The 22554-nt window shown below is 43.1% G+C and overlaps 1 protein-coding gene across 5 annotated transcripts in view; it reads left to right on the forward strand.

Annotated features, from left to right (window-relative positions):
- The window catches only part of PLXNC1 (plexin C1), a 183844-nt gene that overhangs the window by 135704 nt on the left and 25586 nt on the right, over positions 1–22554 (forward strand). For all 5 annotated transcript variants that reach the window (XM_023738574.1, XM_023738575.1, XM_023738572.1 and 2 more), the window contains 2 exons: positions 16320–16497; positions 19170–19273. In XM_023738574.1, coding sequence (XP_023594342.1) covers positions 16320–16497; positions 19170–19273 — 282 coding nt within the window. The remainder of the gene's footprint in view (positions 1–16319; positions 16498–19169; positions 19274–22554) is intronic.

Below are 22554 nucleotides of genomic sequence, written 5' to 3' on the forward strand. Positions count from 1 at the left end.
CACTCCTTGGAAACCCTGTAGGGCAGTTCCACTCTGTCCTGTAGGGTCGCTATGAGTTGGAATCGACTGGACGGCAACAGGGTTTTTCTGTTTGGCACTGTGGCCTGAGAATTTGTATTTCTGACAAGCTCTCTGATGATGCTAATGTTGCTGGTCCAGGGGCCATACTTTGGGTATAGTGGTTAAGAACTTGAACTCTGGAGCCAAGGCAGGTTTGAATCCTGCCTCTGCCACTTGCTAGCTGTGTGACATTCGGCAAGTGTCTAAAACTCTCTGTGCTTTAGTGTCATCATCTGTAAATGGACAGGATGATGATAACAGTGCCTGCCTGATGAGTGTGGTGAGGAATTATAAGAGTCGATATTATATAGATCACTTAGAACTTCAGCCGGCACATGAGTGCTATGTAAAGCTTTATTACATTTAATTCATTATCTCCTTGGCCACTTGTTAAAATTGCAGATCCAGACATTCCAAGGCCTGGGCCTCCTTCTAGGCTGATTAAATCAGAATCTTTAGGGATGGTTGTATTTTTTACACTCTCCAGGTAATTTTAAAGTGTGTCCACCGTAGAGAATGCCACTGGGTATCTTGGAGAGAAAAAGATAAAGTTTGGGCTAGGACTTTTTGACTCTCCTTTCACAGACCTTGGATTTGTCTTTAAAAACAAGGCCTACATAGGTGTCCATGCATTTACTTTGAAATATTTTATAAGCACCAAGGAGAAATATTTGCAAGAAATATAAGTTGGGGGAATCCAGCAGTATTTCAGTTTCATGAAAATATCCACCCCAGAGAGGAAGGAGAGGAGAAGGTGGGGCTGGGCATGGAACCACTGCTGGTGAGTTGATTCCGACTCATAGTGACCCTATAGGACAGGGTAGAACTGCCCCTCAGAGCTTCAAAGGCTGTAAATCTTTACGGAAGCAGGCTGCCACATCTTTCTCCCATGGGGAGGCTGGGGGGTTCAAACCCTGACCTTTATAGTTAGCAGCCAAGCGCTTAACCACTGAGCCACCAGGGCTCCATTGGGTGTGGGGAAGAAGCCAAATGTGTAATCGGGGGAAATAACTTTTGAGGTTTGAGTTCTTTTAAATGCTTTACATCTGAAAGCTTTTTCCTCTCCTTTCATTTTGAAACATTGTTTGTTTCACAGTCAATTAGGACCATGTGTTTCTGATTTGTTAACACTCATCATCAAAATGTTACTTGATGTTGAAGAAATTCATATGGACTTTTCAAGGTTTTTTGTTTTTTTCCTCTTTATACCCCTCTGAGGGAATAGGCTAATGGAAAATTATGAATCTCAGAAAAATTCACATAAATCATCCTTTTCAAATATGGATTTGCCAGTAGATCGAGTTGAGACTGGAAAAGGGGTGAGCCACTTGTTTCTAGGGGCCTTGCCTTTAAAATGATTTTTAATGCCTTTCATTAGCCCTGTCCCAACATCCCCTTCTTGGAGGATGATTATACTAGAAGCTCTAGACAAGGCACATGATCTGCTCTGTGCTTGTGTGACAAAACATTAGCAGAAGGTCAATATAAAAAATTTAACGGTTTTCATTTCCTATCTGGCAAGTTCCCCTAGCCTTAACCATCATATTTCTAATTTTCTTTCTTCCTCCCTTCTCCCTTCGTCCCTCTTTCTCACTCCACTTTCCTCCTGCCCGGGCATGTACACCCAGTGGTTTCAAGTCTTGATTTTGTAAATTTGCTAGAGGTAGTTTATGTAATTGAAAACCAGAAGTGTGGTAAACAAACTTGATTCTGCGTGTGTGTGAGAGAGAGAGAGACAGAGAGAGGAAATTCTGTCAAGGAAAGAAAAGTCAGAGAAAAATCAAGGGCAGTCACACGAGCAGCTTGAAATGACCGAGGTGGGTGCCATGGCAGGGGCGAGTTTTTAAAAAATGCCCCCAGACTCCTATTTGGTTAAATGCTCACAAGCACAGCACCTCATTTAACAACCTAAAAGTTAGGTTTCACACCTCTAAGATTAGGATGTGTTCTCCATGAGGTGTGGAGTGTTTTCTAGAACATAAAGACATACATCCTGCCAGTTTCTAATACATGAAATCATTATACTAACAAATAGGCCCTGGAAAGTAATTCTTTGTTCTTTGCATCCTGGGAGGAAAATTCCTCTGTCTTTCCTCAAGTTTAAGCAAAGCCCCATAGAGTCACACTTCCCCTAGTACAGTAAGAAACCATCCTTCTCTATCAAGGCATCCAGGCTAGTGTTCAGTTAGGCAACTATGAGGCAAAATGCCTAACATTAGCATCCTCCCTAACGTTAGCATCAGGGGAGGGTTTGTGCACACACAGGGCTGTAGCCTACTTATAATACCCAGGAATTCACATCTGACAGAAAAGGAACAACACCTATTGGCTTGGCTGTTTTTCCTCCTTTGAAGAACTTCTGGCATGTATGATTTTGTTCATGGAAAATGACATGCCCTCACTCAGTTTGTGCTGTGTCGAAAGAATGATTTCAGAATGTATCACTTAAAACTTTTGAGGAGCCAGTGCAGGCTGGAGAATTTCGGTTCCAGGAAAGCGTACCACATGGGAGAAAGGACATTTGCTTTTCTTACAGGAGGAGATGAGAAAACCCAATAACTCGTAGCAAGCGTGCTGAATTAGCAAGAGAAGTTTGACTTGTAATCAAAGTTAAGCGGGAAATGGTTTTTTGAACTCTTAAACCCAGGAAATGAGCCTGCCAATCTGATGTAGCTGAGAGAGAGCATCTTGGCATCTTGGGAAACAGTGTTCCGACAAACATATTATTGCCCCCATTCTTATATCTATAAGTCTTTAAGATTATTAGAAATTCTTGAAAAAGCACAAATACACGCCTGCAGAAATTTTTATGTCTCCACTATGATTTATTAAAGGTCTATACCAGCCCACACTGGTCTGTCTTTTTACCCCCATAGTTACCATTTGGGGACAATCATGTTTAATAAAATAGTTCATATATAACAGAGCCCAAGCTATCTCTAGCAAGAGTTTCTCATCTATATGCTTCCTTTAACATGGTCCTCTCCGTATTACTCCCCAGCTCCTTCTGTTCCATTTAGTTTGCCCTTTCACAAGATCCATTATTCCCATAATTAAACAACACACTGTCCCGATTAAGTCATTCTCTGTTACTTCAGTCACATCCCACTGTTCATTAAATCCTGATGTTTGCACTTTAGCAATCTTGTTTTTTAATACTCCTAGCATTTGTGGAGAAACAGCGAAGTTAATTAACAGTTCTTGAACTTTTTTTTTTGCTTTTTGCTTTTTCTCTCTACCATAGTGCAAATCATTTCCATTATGACTTGCAATAATACTGAAACCATTTACTAACTTCATAGTTACTATTCTGAGCTTCCTGATCAAAGAAGTGAAACCATTTTTAATAATCATGTTAGGTAAGTCATTCTCTAGTTGATGGCAAGTAGTAGAAAATGAAAAATTAACATTAAATGGGTGCTTTAAATGACTTTCCTCTTCATACCCTTTCTTCTCATGCTCATAATCTGGGAATTAGAAAATAATTCAGTTTCCTAAATACAAAAGTATTTACTTTTCCTCTTTATGGCTCAACTGTGGCTCTATTATTTCATTGTTAAAGATCTTTATTTATACTCAGAGACTGGCAACTTTTAAAGCAGATTATAGTGGAGATAAAAAGTGTTTTCTAGATTAATCTTTTCTGGCATTATCTAAGTAAGCATTCCATTTGAAGTTACTGTTATCTGGAGCAAGGGTTAGCAAACAATGGTCCATGGGCCAAATATGTTCTGCTATCTATTTTTTTATAAAGTTTTATTGGAACACAGCAATGGCCATTCATTTACATATTCTCTGTGGCTGTTTTCCTGCTACAAGGGCAGTGTTAAGTACTTACAACAGAGACATTTGGGCCACAGAGTCTAAAATATTTACTACCTGGCCCTTTATAGAAAGTTTTTAAAAAAAAAAAAACAACCCATTGCTGTCGAATTGATTCTGACTCAGTGACTGCATAGGACAGGGTAGAACTGCCCCCATAGGATTTCCAAGGCTGTAAGTCTTTATGGGAAACCCTGGTGGCATAGTGATTAAGAGCTACAGCTGCTAACCAAAAGGTCGATAGTTCGAATCCAACAGGCGTTCCTTGGTAACTACGTGGCGCAGTTCTTATAAGGTCACTATGAGTCAAAATTGACTCGACAGCAACAGGTTTGGTTTTTTTTGGCTTTTTAAGTCTTTACGGAAACAGCATGCCATGTCTTTCTCCCATGGATCGGCTAGTAGCCTTTCAGATAGCAGCTAAGTGTTTAACCACTGCTGACCATTAATCTAGAGTTTAACAGAATACAGAAAAAAAGGTAGGATCCTTCTCCCCAACAACTCCAAAGCCTTGTCCTCTTTCCTCCTCCTTCTGGGGATACAGCAATGGAAATGCCTTGTCACTATTCACAAATCTGAAACTCATGGAGCTCTTTGCCAGACACACACACACACACACACACACACACACACACACACACACACACACACACACAAACTGTGAAATACTCAAATCTCAAACGCTGAAATCGATCATTTTGGGTAAAATCAGACAGCCCTTCCTACTTGATTCTAAGATGGACAAATAGTAGCAAATGCTAGTAAGTATAGAAAAATTTGTGAGAGAAATTTAAATTTGAGAAAGCTCCCTCCATTAACTTAATCTTTTTCTTAAACATGGAAAAACCTCTCTCTCCTGCCCCCATTTTCCCCCCGCCCAGTATTCTGGGGAGCAGAATATCTTAGTCCAGGAAGCTCTGAGCTGTCGGTCTTTCGTGGGAAAAGGAAAAGGAGGGTGAAGCGGGGAGGTTGGGCTGGCAAGTGCAGCACTGGAGGGGAAGCCTGGAAGATGTCCCAAGGCTGCCGACTCCAGCTTGAGACAAACCTCAGACAGAAGATTTTCAGAGACCTTCCCGTCTAACTCTGGGCTCTTGCTGCTTCTGTTGAACTTCTAGAACTCTTTTTCTTTTCTTTTTTCTTCTCCCTCTCTCTCTTTTAATTTAGTTTGTTGTGAGAACCAGACTTTCCTCTTGACCTTCACTGGTCTCTAAAATGACATTAGAAATGTATTCTATTGGTTTTATTTAATGAAAGCAATTATTGGTCTAAGACCTTTTATGGTAAAGTTGCTGGTTTGTAATAAATAAATTCTTTTACAATTACTTTTCTAGGTTTTATAAGGTATTACAGAAAGGACGAAGCAGCATCTCTGCCCTTATTAGCCAGAGAAGCTAATGAGGTTGCTGGATCTTCCTCCCACGATGTGGGAAATGCCTCTTCTCTATCCTTTGATTCATCCTCCCAGCCTCCTGCAGCCTTATTTTCTCTGTCCCCTCAATACCAGAAACGGTCTGATTGTGTGAGGGACAATGGGAATAGGAAAGTGGCCTTATGTCCATGTGCTGTGTAGCTTAGAGCAGAAGAGATGGGGTTTGGAGCCTGATCATCTTGGGTTTGAATCGGGGTTCAGCCGTTTGACTAAGTAGCTTATGTGACCTTGAGTGAGTCAGTCCACTTCTCTAAACCTCAGTTTCCTCATTTATAAGTAGACAATTTATAAATAACAAACTAACCTTGTAAATTTGTTATGTGGTCAGAAAGTAGTATCTGTGAGATGTCTACCCATCATGCCTGGCACAGAGTGGGGAGCTCATTATTTATTTATAATAGTTGTTTCTTGCCTGAGGTGTTTTTCCTGTCAGCCATGTAAGATCTGCCAGGCAGAAAGTATCCCCTCAATATCATTTTTGGCTGGTTATTTATTGATGATGGGTGATGTGTGGGAGTTGATTAGCTGATTCCTTCATCTTTAAAAGCATTGCTTAAATGTTGTTGTTAGTTGCCATCTATTCTGCTCCAACTTGTGGAGAACCCACGTACAACAGAACAAAATGTTGCCTGGTGCTGCACCATCTTCATGACTGTTGGTATGCTTGAGTACATTGTCGCAGACACTGTATATTTTGAGTGGCTTCCAACCTAGGGGGCTCTTCTAGCACCATAAAACAACAGCAGCAACCACAAAAAAACCATTGTCATCAAGTCAATTCCGACTCATAGCGACCCTATAGGACAGAGTAGAACTGCCCCATAGGGTTTCCAAGGAGCAGCTGGTGGATTTGAACTGCCGACTTTTTGGTTAGCAGCCGAGCTCTTAACCACTGTGCCACGAGGGCTCCTCCAGCACCATTTCTGAGAATATTCTGCTGTGATCCATTGGGTTTTCATTGGCTAATTTCCAGAAGTAGACTGCCAGGTCTTTCTTCTCAGTCTGTCTTAATCTGGAAGCTCCACTGAAACCTGTCCATCATGGGAGACGTTGCCAGTATTCGAAATACCGGTGACATAGCTCCCAGCATCACAGCAACACGCAAGCCATCACAGTACCACAAACTGATGGATGGCTGGTGGAGTCCTTAAATGCCTCTGTGCTTATGTTAGATGTAACCCCTGTACCTGGGAGGTTACAACCTATGACGGATGGCTTGCCACTGGATAGATGTGAAAAAGAGACCCTCATGATAAACCTCAACAACTGCCTAAAAGAGCCTGGTTTGCGACATGCTACAAAATGATCAGGTCATTCCAGAAGGTTCTTTCTCAGTGTGTCCTGGGCCATGCCTTTTCCAAACAGCCTTGCCCTTCTAATAACCTTCTTTTGTAAAGAGGCATAATTTCCTCAGTCCGTTAGGATACAGTTCAGCTGCAAGAAACAGAGACCCAAAATAACCATGGCTTAAGTAAGAGAGGAGTTTATTTGTCTTCCACGTGAAGTTCTGAGATGGGCAGTCCAGGCCTGCTGAGGCACTCTGCTCTGGGAGGTTGTCACAGGACCCAGGTTCCTTCCCTTTTGTTGTCCTCAGGTCACCTCATGGCTTAAGTTATTGGCTCACCTCCAGCCATCCTTCCACATTCCAGCCAGCAGAAAATAAGTAGGGCTAATGAGAAGGAGACAGATGTGTCACCAGCTATCTTTTAAGGAAGTTTCCTAAAGGCAGCCACATAACCAAAAAAGAAACCGCACTACCGTTGAGTTGGTCTTGACTCATGGTACCCCATGTGTTACAGAGTAGAACTGTGCTTCATAGGGTTTTCTTGGCTGTGATCTTTACAGAAGCAGATCTCCAGGCCTTTCTTCCACGGCACTACTAGGTGGGTTCAAACTGCCAACCTTTTGGTTAGTTGTCTAGAGCAAACCATTTGTGCCACGCAGAGGCCTCTTCCTACATAGCACAACTGCTGAATTTCATTGGTTAGAACTCAAGTCACTTGGCCGTACCCAGCAGCAACAGAGGCTGGGAAATGTCATCGTTATTCTGGGTGAACATGTGGTCTGTACAAATGTCCGTGGGTGGTACCTGAGCCACAGAGTTCTCCAGATTCGGTGTGGACCGTGAGACTCAATGCCAAGCCAAGCTAAGGACGTTGAACCTCCTCTACCACGTTGTCTGTGTCCAGCCTGCCTTCTCAGATAGCGTTCACTGAGAACCTCAGGCAGACTGGGGCTGCCCTTTGCCTTAGCAGTTAAGGTTATGGACTCATATCCTAGTTATGACCCTCAGCAGCTCTGCAATCCTGGGCTCGTTTCTTTCTCTTTTCTTTTTTTTGATTGGGTGTACATTAAGTTTTTTTTAATTATTGTACTTTAGTTGAAGGTTTACAGACAAACTAGCTTCTCATTAAACAGTACACATTATTTTGTGACATTGGTTACCAAACCTATGACATGTCAACACTCTCCCTTCTCAAACTTGGGTTCCGTATTACCAGCTTTCCTGTCCCCTCCTGCCTTCTAGTCCTTGCCCCTGGGCTGGTGTACACTTTTAGTCTCATTTTGTTTTATGGGCCTGTCTAATCTTTGGCTGAAGGGTGAACCTCAGGAGTGACTTCATTACTGAGCTAAAAGGGTGTCTGGGGGCTTGGGCCTCTTTCTGAAGCTCTCTGTGTCTCAGTTTTTTCATCTGTTAAATGAGGCTGACAGTAACACCCACTTCATAGAGTGGCCATGAGGATTAAATGATTAGAAAAGCGCCTAAAACAATTCCTGGTGCATGGCAAGTGTTCTGTATGTATTGGATATTAAATGAGTCAGGAAAGCACAATTAGGAACCTAAAACAGCCTTCTCTTCTTCGCTTTTTTTCCTTTTTTAGTAGTACTGGGCTTCTCTCTCCCATGATTTCTTCGCCCTCCCTTCTACCCAAAGGAAGTGTGATTCTTTATCTAGACTTCCTGACCTGGTAGCCTGAGTAAAACACTGAAGCTCGCTTCTCACTAATCAAGTCAGAGACTAGAAGCCAAGTGTCTCCATGGGTACAGAGGCCTCCCTCTTGTGCTGCTGCACATGCAGCTCCTTTCCAGATTCAATTCAAATGCCCTCTCCTCCATATAGCCCTCCCTGATTTCTCTCCCTTTGAAACCCTCCTCCAAGCTGGAAGTGATCCCTCCCTCTAGATCCCTAAAGCATTCCATCTATACTGACTGTGAAAATTAGTTGGGCATATCCCGCAGTTTTTCTACTAGACTGCAGTACTTCCCAGGCAGGAACACTGTCAGGCTCAACTTTGTATTACCTACAATGCCATGCACACAGTAAGTGCAGAGTAAATGGGTGTCAATGAATGAATTAATCTACCTCAGCATCGACAAAGCCAGTCTGGGTGCATTCAGCTACTTTAAGTAAGAGAAAATCTGACTAAGAGCATTATAAGAGCATTGAACTGCATCTTAGAGCAGAAAATCTGGGGGTAAGCAGCCCAAGGCTGGTCCACCTGCTCAGCTGGTCGGGGCTCTGGGTCATCAGCTCTGTGCAGCTGTTGGCCCTGCCCTCCTTGTCTCAAGATGGCTGCCACAGCTCCAAGCACTACTCTCCCTTTGGTTAGGGTAGAAAATATTTTCCTTTATGTCCCATTGGCCAGAACTGGGTCACATGACTAATCCCTGAGAAGGAGAAGGGAGTTGCCACCAATCATGCTTCCCACCCCTGGGGTGGGCCCACTGCTGTCAAAACCTGGCTTTGGTTAGCAGAGGAGGAGGAATGGCTGTTGGTTGGACAACCAACCCAGTGACATCACTAAGAGGGTGCGGCGGGTACCGATCACACTGGGTGATGCTGTCAGAGGGGGTGACACCAAAATGACTGTCTATAAAATTTTTGTGCAGTGTTTCAGCAGAAATTTATTATTTTTTGTAAAAATATCCCTGTAGTTAGTTATAACAAGAAAATGACCATTCAGTGACCAAGAACTTGATCTCAGCATCTATGCTCCTTCCTGCGTATCCCTGAAAAACAGATCAACTCTTCTATGCACCTCCGGCTCTTGCTGACATTTTCAGGGGAGCTAATTTACCAAATGATTCCACAAAAAAAAAAAAAGTTTGTTTAAAATCTTACACTAGTGATAGTTTATTCCCCAAAAGAGAGTGATACCAAGGAATTAAGTCCTAATACAGCTCAGTGTATGCTCAGTTTCAGTATGTTCAGAAAATAAGTCTAGATGTGCTGCATCTAAGGGAGTTCCATAAAACAGGAGCTAGAATCAACCAATGGGATGTATACTTCCTGCGTAGGGAGATTACTGTTGTTGTTGCTTTCTTTTCATTGCGGTATACTTACTGCAGCCTTAGGAACAGATTCAAAATTATATCAGCCCACCTGATGGTTTGATGATTGTGAGCTCATTTAAATTCTGATGAGTTTACATAAGAAAAGTTCTTATGAATTTACAAAATTTTCACTTGTTGTCCCTATTCCTCACTGGCTCAATGATAAAAATCCTAAAAACAGACAGCCAACAAGTCTTAACTGGGATCTCAAGAAGTCCAACAACACTCCCGTAGAATTTATGATCATGGTCTATTAAAATTCTAGCTTACTAATCCCACTCCTAGAAATATATCCTAGACAAATAAGAGCTGTCACACGAGCAGATATATGCACACCCACGTTCATTGAAGCATTATTCACAATAGCAAAAAGATGGAAACAACCTAAGTGCCCATCAATAGATGAATGGATAAACAAATTATGGTACATACACACAGTGGAATACTACATAATGATTAAGAACCCGTGAAACATCTCACAACATGGATGAATCTGGAGGGCATTATGCTGAGTGAAATATAGCAGTCACAAAAGGACGAATATTATACGGGACCACTATTATAAAAACCTAAGAAAAAGGTTACACACAGAAAAAAAACAATCTTTGATGATTACGAGGGAAGGGAGGGGTGGGGAGGGGAAATCACTAACTAGATAGTAGACAAGTGTTAACTTTGGTGAAGGGAAAGCCAACACACAGTATAGGGGAAGTCAGCACAACTTGATCAAGGCAAAGCCATAGAAGCCTTCCTAGACACATCCAAACACCTTGAGGGACCTAGTTACTGGGGTCGAGAGCTGGGGACCATAGTCTCAGGGGACATCTAGGTCAGTTGGCATAACATAGTTCATAAAGAGAATGTTCTACATCCTACTTTGGTGAGTATCATCTGGAGTCTTCAAAGCTTGTGAAGGGCCATCTAAGATACATCTCTTCATCCCATCCCATCCAGAGCAAAGGAGAATATAGAAAACCAGAGACACAAGGAAAATATTAGTTCAAAGGACTGATGGACCACATGAACCATAGACTCTACCGGCCTGAGCCCAGAAGAACTAGATGGTGCCCAGCTATCACCACCAAGCTCTCTGACAGGGATCACATTAGAGGGCCCTGGATAGAGTGGGAGAAAAATGTAGAGCAAAATTCAGATTCACAAAAAAAGACCAGACTTACTGGTCTGACAGAGACTGGAGGAACTCCCTGAGACTATGCCTCCTGGACACCCTGCTAACTCAGAACTGAAGTCACTTCCGAAGTTCATCTTTCAGCCAAGGATTAGACAGGCCTATAAAACAAACAATAACACACGTGAGGAACATGCTTCTTAGTTCAATCAAGTATATGAGATCAAATGGGCCCCACCTGCCCAAAAGCAAATATGAGAAGGCAGGAAGGGACAGGAAAACTGGACGAATAAACACAGAGAACCCAGGGTGGAAAAGGAAAGGGGGAGAGTGCTGACATATTTCAGGGATTGCAAGCGATGTCACAAAACAATTTATGTATATATTTTTTTAATAGAAAACTGATTTGCATGTGAACTTTCACCTAAAACACAATAAAATTAAAAAGAAATTTTTTTATAAGCTTAGCTTACATGTATCAATATACCTACAAAGCTAAAACTCTATGCTAATTTACTTTTTGAACCTTCTAATGTACTCTGGGAACAGCAGTCATTATTACCCAGTTACAATGACGCTTCGAATTACGTGGTTTTGTCTGCACTATGCTACAAGCATGTGCTGTTGTTTTCGTTGCTGCTGGTGTTTCATTAGTCGCTGATTTTGTCAAAATTTCTAGTGTTTTAGCTACAATATTGTGGTAATTAGCATGAGGGAGTGGCGTCGTGCGTTATAGCACTGGGTGACGCCAACCCTAGTGATACCACTGAACCAACCATATCTGTCACCTCAACTTTGCTGACGCTTTCATGTCAAGGAAATAAGGTGAGCTGGAGCAGTCTGTCTTAGCAGACGGGCAGATTTCTGGCAAACAGACAGGTGTACATTTTAGAACACTTTGTCCTTTAGTGGGTATTGAAAAGCAGTCATCATCCCATAGATTTGTACCCTGCTTAGTTTATAAAACATTGTTTTCATATTTTGAAAGGCAGAATCACAAAGTATGTAAAAATAGTTAGATTGCATGATTCTACCATTTACTTGTGCAGTTAACCTCTTGTTGCCTCAGTTTTTCATCTGTAAAATGGGAATAATAATAGAATCTACCTTATAGTTTGTTTCTGATGCTAATTTATATGTGATAATACACACATGGAAACCCTGGTGGCATAGTGGTTAAGTGCTACTGCTGCTAACCAAAAGATAGGCAGTTCAAATCCACCAGATGCTCCTTGGAAACTCTGTGTGGCAGTTTTACTCTATGCTATAGGGTCGCTATGAGCCAGAATCGACTCAACGGCAACAGCTTTTATACACACATGGAGTCCCTGGGTGGTGCAAACGGTTAATGCACTTGACTGCTAACCAAAATGTTGGAGGTTCAAGTCCACCCAGAGGCACCTTGGAAAAAAGCCTTGGCAATCTACTTCAGAAAAATCAGCCATTGAAAACACTGTGGAGCACAGTTCTACTCTGACACACATGGAGTCTTCATGAGTTGGAATTGACTTGATGGCAACTGGTAATGCACACACAAACATATAAATTTGGAACAGTCCTTGACACCTACGAAGCCACTCCATCATTGGCTTTTATTACATTGACTTACTTAGTGATCCTGTCCCCACTTGGAGATGGGAGCCATGGGAATTTTTAGGCTCAGAGAAGTTAGATGACTTGCCCATGCTCCCAGGCCTAGTAAGTGGCAGGGGAAGGGGTGATGCAAGCTGTCTGATGCCCCCGGGTGCTCGGGCCTCTGGACTCTCCTGTCCTCTCTACTCAGAACTTTCTGTAAACACTTCCTGAGGGTGACGGCTGCACCTGGCAGTGAATATTGTTTCACAGGTGATGCTTTTGTCTCTCAATTGTATTGTGAATTATCCAAGGGCAAAGGTCTCCCCCACCCTTGGCTCCTAGCACCAAGCAGAGCACAGAGAAGACTCTGGTTAAGTGGACTCTCATGGGGGCTAGAGAGATGACACTTCCACGGGGGGATCTTCATTGATGGGGACAGTGGCAGAAGGCAGACCTCTCTCTTAGGTGGCCCTGGAAGGGGAGGGGGCAACTAAGAGGCAGAGCAGACACTGAGAGCATTGACTACACTTTGCTTTAGGAAACTGCTGTTTGAGCACTAAGTGTTAGCAGCATAAAAAACGAACACAAATCAATTTGTGTCTGACTTTACTCTCAGAATTCCCTGTGGACTCTGTAGAATGCCATTTTACCTTGTTTCCACCCATCTAGCTGTGGAGGCAGTGGCAGATTTACATTATTTTACATACTGTTAAGAGCTTTCCCCCGCCTGCTCTCTTTTAGTTATGTTTTTAAGAATCACATTTATTGCCTATAAAGAGGTATTTTTCTGAAGACAATAGTGCCCTTTAGGTACTAACGGAATGTTATTTCACAAATACCTATAAAACTATTAAACAAGCTGGGATCACTGGGGCTCTGGTTAAAAGGTGCTTTCCACTCATCTTTATCTTTGAAAACCCCTGTGAAATAGCTTAACCACCATTCCGCCCCATGGAGAGGAACTGGAGAGACATACGCAAGTCTACTCATGACAGTAGGTTGCAGGGCTAGAGTTTACCCCCGGCTCCCTTTGTGTTGAGAATCTAGCTGAGGACGTTATCTTACAGCCTGATCTAAGGCATGGTTTTTGGGTGGTCAGGAGGGTTCCTGGGCTGTAGGTGGGACCAGGAGGAGAGGGGCTGGTCAGCGAGCTGGGAGAGCCAGGTGGTAGGCGGAGGGCACTATAACACAGTGGCTCACCCATCAGCTGTGCAATTAGGCAAATCTGGCTTCAAATCCTGGCTCTGCCACTTATTAACTGTGGCCTTTGGGCAAGTTACTTAACCCCTCTGTGCCTCAGTTTCCTCACTCTAAAGGAGCCCTGGTGGCACAGTGGTTAAGTGCTCTGCTGTTAACCAAAAGGTTGATGGTTTGAACCCACCAGCCACTCTGCGGGAGAAAGATGTAGAAAATGGGGATAATAATACGACCTCCTTCACCAGGACACTGGGTGGATTAAACAATGTCTTGTAATGCCTCTGGCAGAGTGACTGGCCCCAGTGACCTCAATAAATGTGACTAACAAAGGGAGAGGACTCTGGCATGAGGCTGTGCCATATTGGATCCTTCTAGATAGTCTGCCCAACAGCTGTCCCCCTCACCCAGCACTTGCCCGTTCAGTATTTCAATGTCTGTGAGCAGAGAGGCATTCTGTACCCTATTCTAGTGATGGGGGTATTGGTGGTCCAGTGGTAGTATTCTTACTTTCCATTCAAGAGACCCGGGTTCAGTTCCCAGCCAGTGCGCCTCATGGGCAGCCAGTAGAGGCTTAGTGTTGCCATGATGCCATCAGTTTGAGCTAAGACGTACTAGGAAGAGAAACCTGGTGATCTACTTCTGAAAATCAGCCACTGAAAACCCTATGGATCACAATGGTCTGATTATGGTGCATGGGGTCTCCATGCATCGGGAGCCAACTCAATTGCAGCTAAGAACAACAACAGCAGTTCTAGTGTGTGACTGCCCAGAACACAAATGTTCTCTGTGGGCAGACAAGAGAGCAGCTGCCTGTTCCAGGCCAGACTGAGATTACAGATTAACCTCAGAGTTTAGCTTCTGCTGATTTGGAGTTTGATCACTTGGTGGAGGACAGGACCACAGTTGCATAATTATAAGCAAGATTGCAGGGGTAAGATGTAAAGGCACTAAAGAGAAGATGTACTCTTGAGAGCCTTCCAGAGTTTTAGAAGCCCCATTCCATGTCAATGATCCATAAATCATATGTCCCAAGAACTCATGCACTATTCTAATCCAGACACTATTCTAAGTGCTACTTGGTTAATTCATTTGATCATCATAGGAACCCCTGAGGCAGTTACTGTTATTATTCTCACTTTGCAGGTGAGAAAGCTGAGATACAGAGAGGTTTCCCAGCTGGTTAGCGGTGGGCTGGATTGAACCCAGGAGTCTGACCCCAGAGCCTATACTCTGCCCCATTACACTCTCCAGCATTCTCCTTGCTCTGACAGAGACACTGAGTGTGAGGTCAGAGTCTTTGCTGTTCAATAAGGGCTGAGTCTCTGTTTCCAAATGAAGGCATCATCATCATCATCATCATGAGCACTTTCCAGCAGCCTGGCCCCGTGATAAGCTTTTGACATGCGTTATCTCATTTAATCTTCATAACAACCCTAGCCTCATTTAATCTTCATAACAACCCTAGCAGGCAGGTACTATTATTATACCAGAGTCCTCGGGTGATGCAAATGGTTAACATGCTCAGCTGCTAACCAAAAGGTTGGCAGTTTGAGTCCACCCAGAGGTGCCTCGGAAGAAAGGCCTGGTGATCTACTTCCGAAAAACTTGCCATTGAAAATCCTATGGAATACAGTTCTACTCTGACACACATGGGGTTGCTATGAGTCAGAACTGACTCAAGAGCCAACTGTTTATTATTATTATTACACCCATTTTAAAGTTGAGGGTATAATCCGTGTCCTCTGAGTTATTTGTGTTTTCACAGATGTTTCCTATTTGTTGATCATTTTACAGTCCCTCATTATAGCCAGGCTCAAAAACAATATTTGTGCATTTCACACCATACCCAAGTCCCTCTGACTTAAGTGCTCCATATTACCAAGGTGCCTTAGAATCCACACCTGTATGTTATGCTAATTGCAAAATACTCATAGCTGTTCCCTGAATCAGTTCCCCTGAGGATCTGCTCTAGGTCAGCCTTTGTGGTTTTGGATCTGTTTGTTTGTCCTTAGAGTACTCCTGCAATTTCTTTTAAATTCGTGTGGAAATGTTCCCTAGTTCTGTGTTTTCACATGTTCACAAAGGCCTTGCTTCCCCTATTAGTCTGATTCGGAGGTTTTGCTGCACTGGGAGAATGTTAACTGACAAAACGTTAAGTAATGGCACTGAAATGTAAAGTAATTAATGCAAGAATAATGGTACAGAGTGGAGATCTCAGTGTTTTAATGAGGGCTCAGGAAACTGTCTGCCTGTCGATGTTGAATGTGGAGGGGGAGACAAGGGTTCCCATAATTAGTGCTGCATATTAGAAAGTGACCTCTTTGCCGTGATCTATACGGGGACCTCATAACCTTTCCTGTCACCTGGAACTTCACTTCTGGGACTTTGTGGTCCTGTGAATAAAAAACATCATCACCAGTCTGTCCTTACTGTGGAATCTTCCCAATTTTTATTTTTTTGAATTTTTTTTTTTTGGAGGATGAAATTAGAATCATCATTTTTAGAGTATCTATGTGTATATATATTTTATTTCCAGATATATTTATTCAGTGCTTGCTCTGTAATGAGAGTTTTAATGTTCTGTTTTCCTTTCTATTATCCCTGAAAAGAATGGATTATGGAAAAAAAGATTAAAGTCGTGCAGTGTGATATGGTGTTTGCTAATGTGCTGTCAGAAGTATTAGTAGGAATCGCCAAGGTTTGTGTCTTTTATGAACGCTTTTCAGATTGCAGTTATCTAATCGACTTGGAAACCTGTTTGCATTCTTGCAGGCATTAAACGTCGTCTTTGAAAAAATTCCAGAAAACGAGAGTGCAGATGTCTGTCGAAATATTTCAGTCAATGTTCTTGATTGTGATACCATCGGCCAAGCCAAAGAGAAGATTTTCCAAGCGTTCTTAAGCAAAAATGGCTCCCCTTATGGACTTCAGCTCAATGAAATTGGACTTGGTAAGGTGATGCAGGGGCTATTCTGCCCCAGTGCCCTGGTCAGCATCCCTCCTGCCTTCCTTCTCTCCCTGACCCCAGGACCTTCTGTTTGGTGAAGTGTAAATTATACGGCCTGGGTTGTTGCCTGGAGGTCATGTCTAGGGGTCGAGAGACTGTGTTGCTCCCTTAAGAGCATTGTGATTCTTCCTAGGAAGCAGAATCCTTCACAGATGCCGTTTTTTAAAAATATTATGTTTGTAAACCAGATGCATGAGAATGCTGACCCTGAGCCTGAATGGATTCACCTGGCATGGAGAAGTACAGAAAGGTGTCAACCCAGTGCCTGCTGTCTGTGTTGCATTTCACACTGGCATTTGATTTGTTTGTTGTGATACAGAGTGTGTCATTAGTGGGTATCTCAGACTCTAGGTGTTAACTCCAGCATGCTGGAAAGGTCATCTTCCTCTCTGTTAATCGCATCCTGCATTAAGTATCTTCTCTGTCTTCCTCCAGCGTGAAACAGCATCTGCCATGCATTCATTTTCGGGCTCTATTGGTAGACTGCAAAGCAGAGCATATGCGTGAGCAAGCGAACAGGGCTCTGCTTCCCTTAAACGTTCGCCAACGTTTTAAAGTTGTGCTCCGCGCAGCCCTTCCGGGAGACTGCTATGGGATTTTATAGCAGATAATGCGGCAGGAAAGTAGAGTAGAATCTTGACAGTGACAAACACCATAACAAGGCTCACCTTCCCTCTATGGACAGTTGTAGGCCTTGACTAAGCGGGCTGTTAAAATCCTCCCACCCGGCCCTCCAAGTCAAACCTCCTGCTAAAAGACCATTGAGAGAAGCCTGGGGCAGGGTCTGGGAAATTTGAGTGAAACTTGGAAAATGTGAAGCGACTCACATTGGCCTGGCTTCAGAGAAAGCAGGGCAGCTAAGGCACGTCTCCTGGGCCTCTCTTCTGTTGCCTTCCATTGGAGGGAATTTGGGGCAGCTTAAAGACTGTTTTAGCTCAACTGGTTAGATCCAGGATGAAAGGGGCAGCCCCAGCCAGAAAACCATGACCTGGTCGCAGACCGTCCACTTCCTTGCTCTGAGCCCACATCTCGCCGATGTATGGTTGTGATTGCAAAGGAGGGAGATAAACTCAGCTGGACAGCCACAGGGGAAACAGCTTGACAGTCCCAGCCTCAACCAAGGACAAGTCAGTTGTAGCACCTTTGTGACATCTAAAGTTTGTACCCATCAGGTGTGCCTTGCCCTCTAATGTAGAAAGGCAGCGAGCAGAGCAAGGAGTTGGTGTCCAGTTTTAGGCTGATGGTAAATGGTGACCGAGCATGGCAGCTGTCTGGTGACCATCCAAACCACCTTAAAGGCTGATCTCAGAAAAACCAAGGCAAATCCTTAAAAATCAGCCGCAAATTGTACCAAAATCCAGTACCAGAAGCAACTATACTCGTATCTTTCATAGCAGAGGCTCAAAAACTCAGATGCCCAAAGGGCAGGAAGTATAAATAAGGGTGTCAGCCCACCTTAGGACACAAGGAAATGGTGGGTTCCACTTTGAATGGGAAAGGACAGGCCAGCTTAGAGGCAATGCCACTTAGCTTCAGCCATGTGGGTGATTGCTGCCACGTGGGGCCTGCAGGCTCAGTGTTATCAGATCTTCTGATTGTTTGATTGATTTTTGGGTGGGGTAATTTTTTCAAATTAATTTTTTAAATAGACTTTATTTTTTTAGAGCAGTTTTAAGTTTAAAGAAAAATTGTGTAGAAAATACCAAGAGTTCTTGTGTACCCCTTTCCCCCTGCACACTGTCCCCTATTATTCACATCCTTCATTCGTGGTATATTTGGTATAATCAGTGAACCAATATTGATACATTATTATACACTACAGTCCCTAGTTTGCATTAGGGTTTACTCTGTGTTGTACATTTCTATGGGTTTTGACAAATGCATAATGTCATGTGTTCTCCATTACAGTATCATAAAGAATAGTTTCACCACCCTAAAAATGCCCTATGCACCACCTGTTCACCGTAAAAAGTTTTTTTAAAGAGAAACCAGAAGTCCAAATTTTTATGTGCAATCTCCCAGTCTTTAAATGTTGGCACTGAAGTGACATTAAAATCATAATAAATAAAAACACTGTGCAGTGGCAAAAAAGGAAGAAAGCACACATCTGTAGGCCACATGCTGACCCTAGGGCATAAGTAGGCAGCCGCTGCAAGAGAGTTAGAACCCTGTGTTGTTGGCATACATACCACACCCATGTGTCACCCACACACCAACCTACAGAAGATCGTTCAGTATTGTGCCTGTGTGTGTGAAGATGTGCACACGCATGAGCGAGAGAGAAGTAGTATGCATGTTTGCTTTGGAATTTTTACAAGAGCTTAATCTCACTGAGTCGTGTTATTTTTTCTTCAATGGCTTCCCTTCCAGCCTTAGCCTCAGAGTAGAAGCTTCAGGGAAAAGTGGTCTTAAAAATTAGAGTCCTAAACATCAAATGAAACAAAAATTCAGGCTGCCAGCCTGGCTGATATAGTTCTATGTATTTCCAATAAATATTGACCACCTTATTTAAGTTTTATTTACTCATAAATAATGTTTGTGAAATGTGACAAGGAAGCATTTAAAATTACTCACTAAAATTTTAAAAGGGAACAAAATGCCGTTTGGTTTTTCAGAGCTTCAAGTGGGCACACGGCAAAAAGAGCTTTTGGATATTGACAGTTCCTCTGTGATTCTCGAAGATGGAATAACTAAGTTAAATACCATTGGTCACTATGAGGTAAGTCCAAGATTCACCTTAGAGTTTTTGTCCTTATCCCCCAATCCTAAATGGATTGGATAATTGCCCAAAACCAAACCAAATCAGTTGCCATCAAGTCAGTTCCAATTCACTGTGACCCCATGAGTGTCAGAGTAGAGCTGTGCTCCATAGGGTTTTCAAGGGTTGATTTTTTGGAAATAGACCACCAGGCCTTTCTTCCAAGGCACGTCTGGTAGACTCGAATTGCCAACCTTTCATTTAGCAATCAAGCACTTAACCATTTGCACCACCCAGGGATTCCCAGTACCATGTAAATTCTTTTTTCTTAAAAAAAACAAAAATGGACTGCACCCATTCCCTGGAATAGTTTGCAGGTTGCATATATGTGGGGCAGAAGTTTTCCTTAAACGCCTGTTCAGAAGAGCCTCTCATGGTGCACTCGTTGTGTGTCACATTCTTGGAACGCTTTGATTTCACGTCACCTGATTACCCTCCATCCTGTAGCTTAGGCCAGAAGCATCTCTTTTATGAGAGCTTCTGGCCTGGTGAACTATTTTCCCCAGCAAAACTATATAAGAGTTATTGTTTAGCTTGACTGCTGATTGCCAAGTGTGATGCTTTCACAAAAGTCCTAAACCTCACCACTTTCCACGCTGATCGCCCAGACAGTATTCACCATGTACCTCTGTCACCTTTTGTGTAGGGTACTTTTAAAAATTTATTTATTTATTGCTGTAGTCTAAATGAAGTTTACATTTCAAGTTACTCTCCCATATAAAATTTTATACATACATTGTTATGTGACTTGTGTAGGGTACTTTTTTGAAGAAGCTCTGAATTTCCTGTTTGTTTGTACTATTCAGAGGTACCTCCTTTGACTCCTTGACCCACATTCTTGGTAAAGGCCAAGGCTGATGAGGAGCACACGTGACCTCTCAGAGGCAATCTGAGTGTCAGAGAAGCTTGCACATAAGAGAGAGGAAGCAGGGAAGACTAATAAACACACTGGGATGCTGGGCCCCAGTCAGCAGCATTATTCAAACTGTTGTTGAAAATCCACCATGTACTAAGACCTGGGAATGCAGGTGAGAGGAACGAGACTAGGTCCTCGCCCTCACAGAGCCTACTGGGGGCGGGAATGGGGAGACAAGTAAAGAGGCAGTATCTTATGGTATGGTGAGTACTGTGGTTTGGAGCATCTGAGAAGACTTCCTGGAGGAAGCTGTGACTAAGCTGAGACCTGAAGAATGAGAAGAACTTCACCAGGTGGGGGTGGGGTGCCAGCTCATGCAAAGCCTTCAGCAGCAAAAAGGAATCAGCTAATGATACATGCAACAACAGGGATCAATCTCAGAATCATTATGCCGAGTGAAAGAAGTCAGACAAAAAAAGGGTACATGTTGCAAAGACTTCAGCAGGATAGGGAGAGCATGCATGTTCTTCAACAGATAGACTGTTAGACTGGCTAAAACCTGAGCGGTCAGGGTGGTGGTGAGAGCCAATAGTAGCCAACACTTATGGAGTACTTAGGAGCCCCTGTGTGGTGCAAACAGTTGATGTGCTTGACTGCTAACTGCTAAGGTTGACGGTTCCAGTCCACCTAGAGGCACCTTGAAAGAAAGGGCTGGCAATCTACTTCCAAAATATCAGCCACTGAAAACCCTATGAAGCACAGTTCTACTGTGATACACATGGGGTCGCCATGAGTTGGAGCTGACTAGATAGCTACTGGTTTGATGTTTTACCTGTGGAGCACTAACTCTGTGCCAGGTTCTGTCCTCAGCATTTCCCTCTATTTCATCTCATTTAATCCTGTAGCAGTCCTATGAGGTAAAACCATTACCCGTTGCCATTAAGTCAATTCCCACTCAGAGCAACCCTATAGGACAGAGTAGAACTGCCGCATAGGGTTTCCAAGGCTGTAATCTTTTTTATTATAGTTTTATGTGCTTTAGGTGAAAGTTTATAATTCAAGTCAGTTTCTCATACAAAAATTTGTACATACATTGCTATGTGACCCTAGTTGCTCTCCCTATACTGTGACAGCACAATCCTCCTTTCCGTCCCAGATTTCCCGCGTCCATTCAACCAGCTCCTGACCCTCTCTGCCTTCTCATCTGGCCTCTAGACAGGAGCTGCCCATTTAGTCTCTTGTATCTACTTGAGCTAAGAAGCACACTCCTCACGAGTATCACTTTATGTCCCATAGTCCAGCCTAATCTTTGTCTGAAGAGTTGGCCTTGGGAATGGTTTCAGCTCTGGGCCAGCAGAGAATCCAGGGGTCATGTCTTGCAGGGTCCCTCCATTCTCAGTCAAACCATTAAGTCTGGTCTTTTTACTAGAATTTGAATTCTGCACCCCACTTTTCTCCTGCTCTGTCAGGGACTGTCTGATGTGTTCCCTGTCAGGGTGGTCATTGGTGGTAGCCAGGCACCATCTAGTTCTTCTGGTCTCAGGGTGATGCAGTCTCTGGTTTATGTGGGCTTTTCTGTCTCTTGGGCTAATATTTTCCTTGTGTCTTTGGTGTTCTTCATTCTCCTTTGCTCGAGGTGGATTGGGACCAGTTGATGCATCTTAGATGGCCACTTGCTGGCTTTTAAGACCCCAGACACCACTCACCAAAGTGGGATGCAGAACATTTTCTTAATAAACTTTGTTATGCCAGTTGACCTAGATGTCCCCTGAAACCATGGTCCCCAGAACCCCGCCCCTGCTACTCTGTCCCTCAAAGTGGTTGTATTCAGGAAACTTCTTAGCTTTTGGTTTAGTCCAGTTGTGCTAAATTTTCCTGTAGTGTGTGTTGTCCTTCCCTTCACCTAAGATAATTCTTATTTACTATCTAGTTATTGAATACCCCTCTCCCTCCCTCCCCACCCTTGTAACCATCAAAGAATGTTTTCTTCTGTGTTTAAAACTTTTTTGAGTTCTTATAATAGTGGTCTTATACAATATTTGTCCTTTTGCAACTGACTACATTCACTCAGTGTAATTAAAGGCTATAATATTTATGGAAGCATACTGCCACATCTTTCTCTGCGGAGCTACTGGTGGGTTCGAACTGCTGGCCTTTTTGGTTGGCAGCCAAGTGCTTAACCCCTGGGCCACCAGGGCTCCGTATACTAGGAGGTAGGTACTGTTATTTCAAAAACAAACTCGTTGCTGTTGAGTCAATTCTGACTCATAGCAACTCTGTAGTACAGAGTAGAACTGCCCCATAGGGTTTCCAAGGCTGCAGATCTTTATGGAAGCAGACTACCACATCTTTCTCCTACAAGGTACTATTATTAACCTCTATAAAT

This window comes from Trichechus manatus, unplaced genomic scaffold, assembly GCF_000243295.1.
Source record: "Trichechus manatus latirostris isolate Lorelei unplaced genomic scaffold, TriManLat1.0 scaffold00119, whole genome shotgun sequence".
In the NCBI taxonomy this organism is placed as follows: Eukaryota; Metazoa; Chordata; class Mammalia; order Sirenia; family Trichechidae; genus Trichechus; species Trichechus manatus.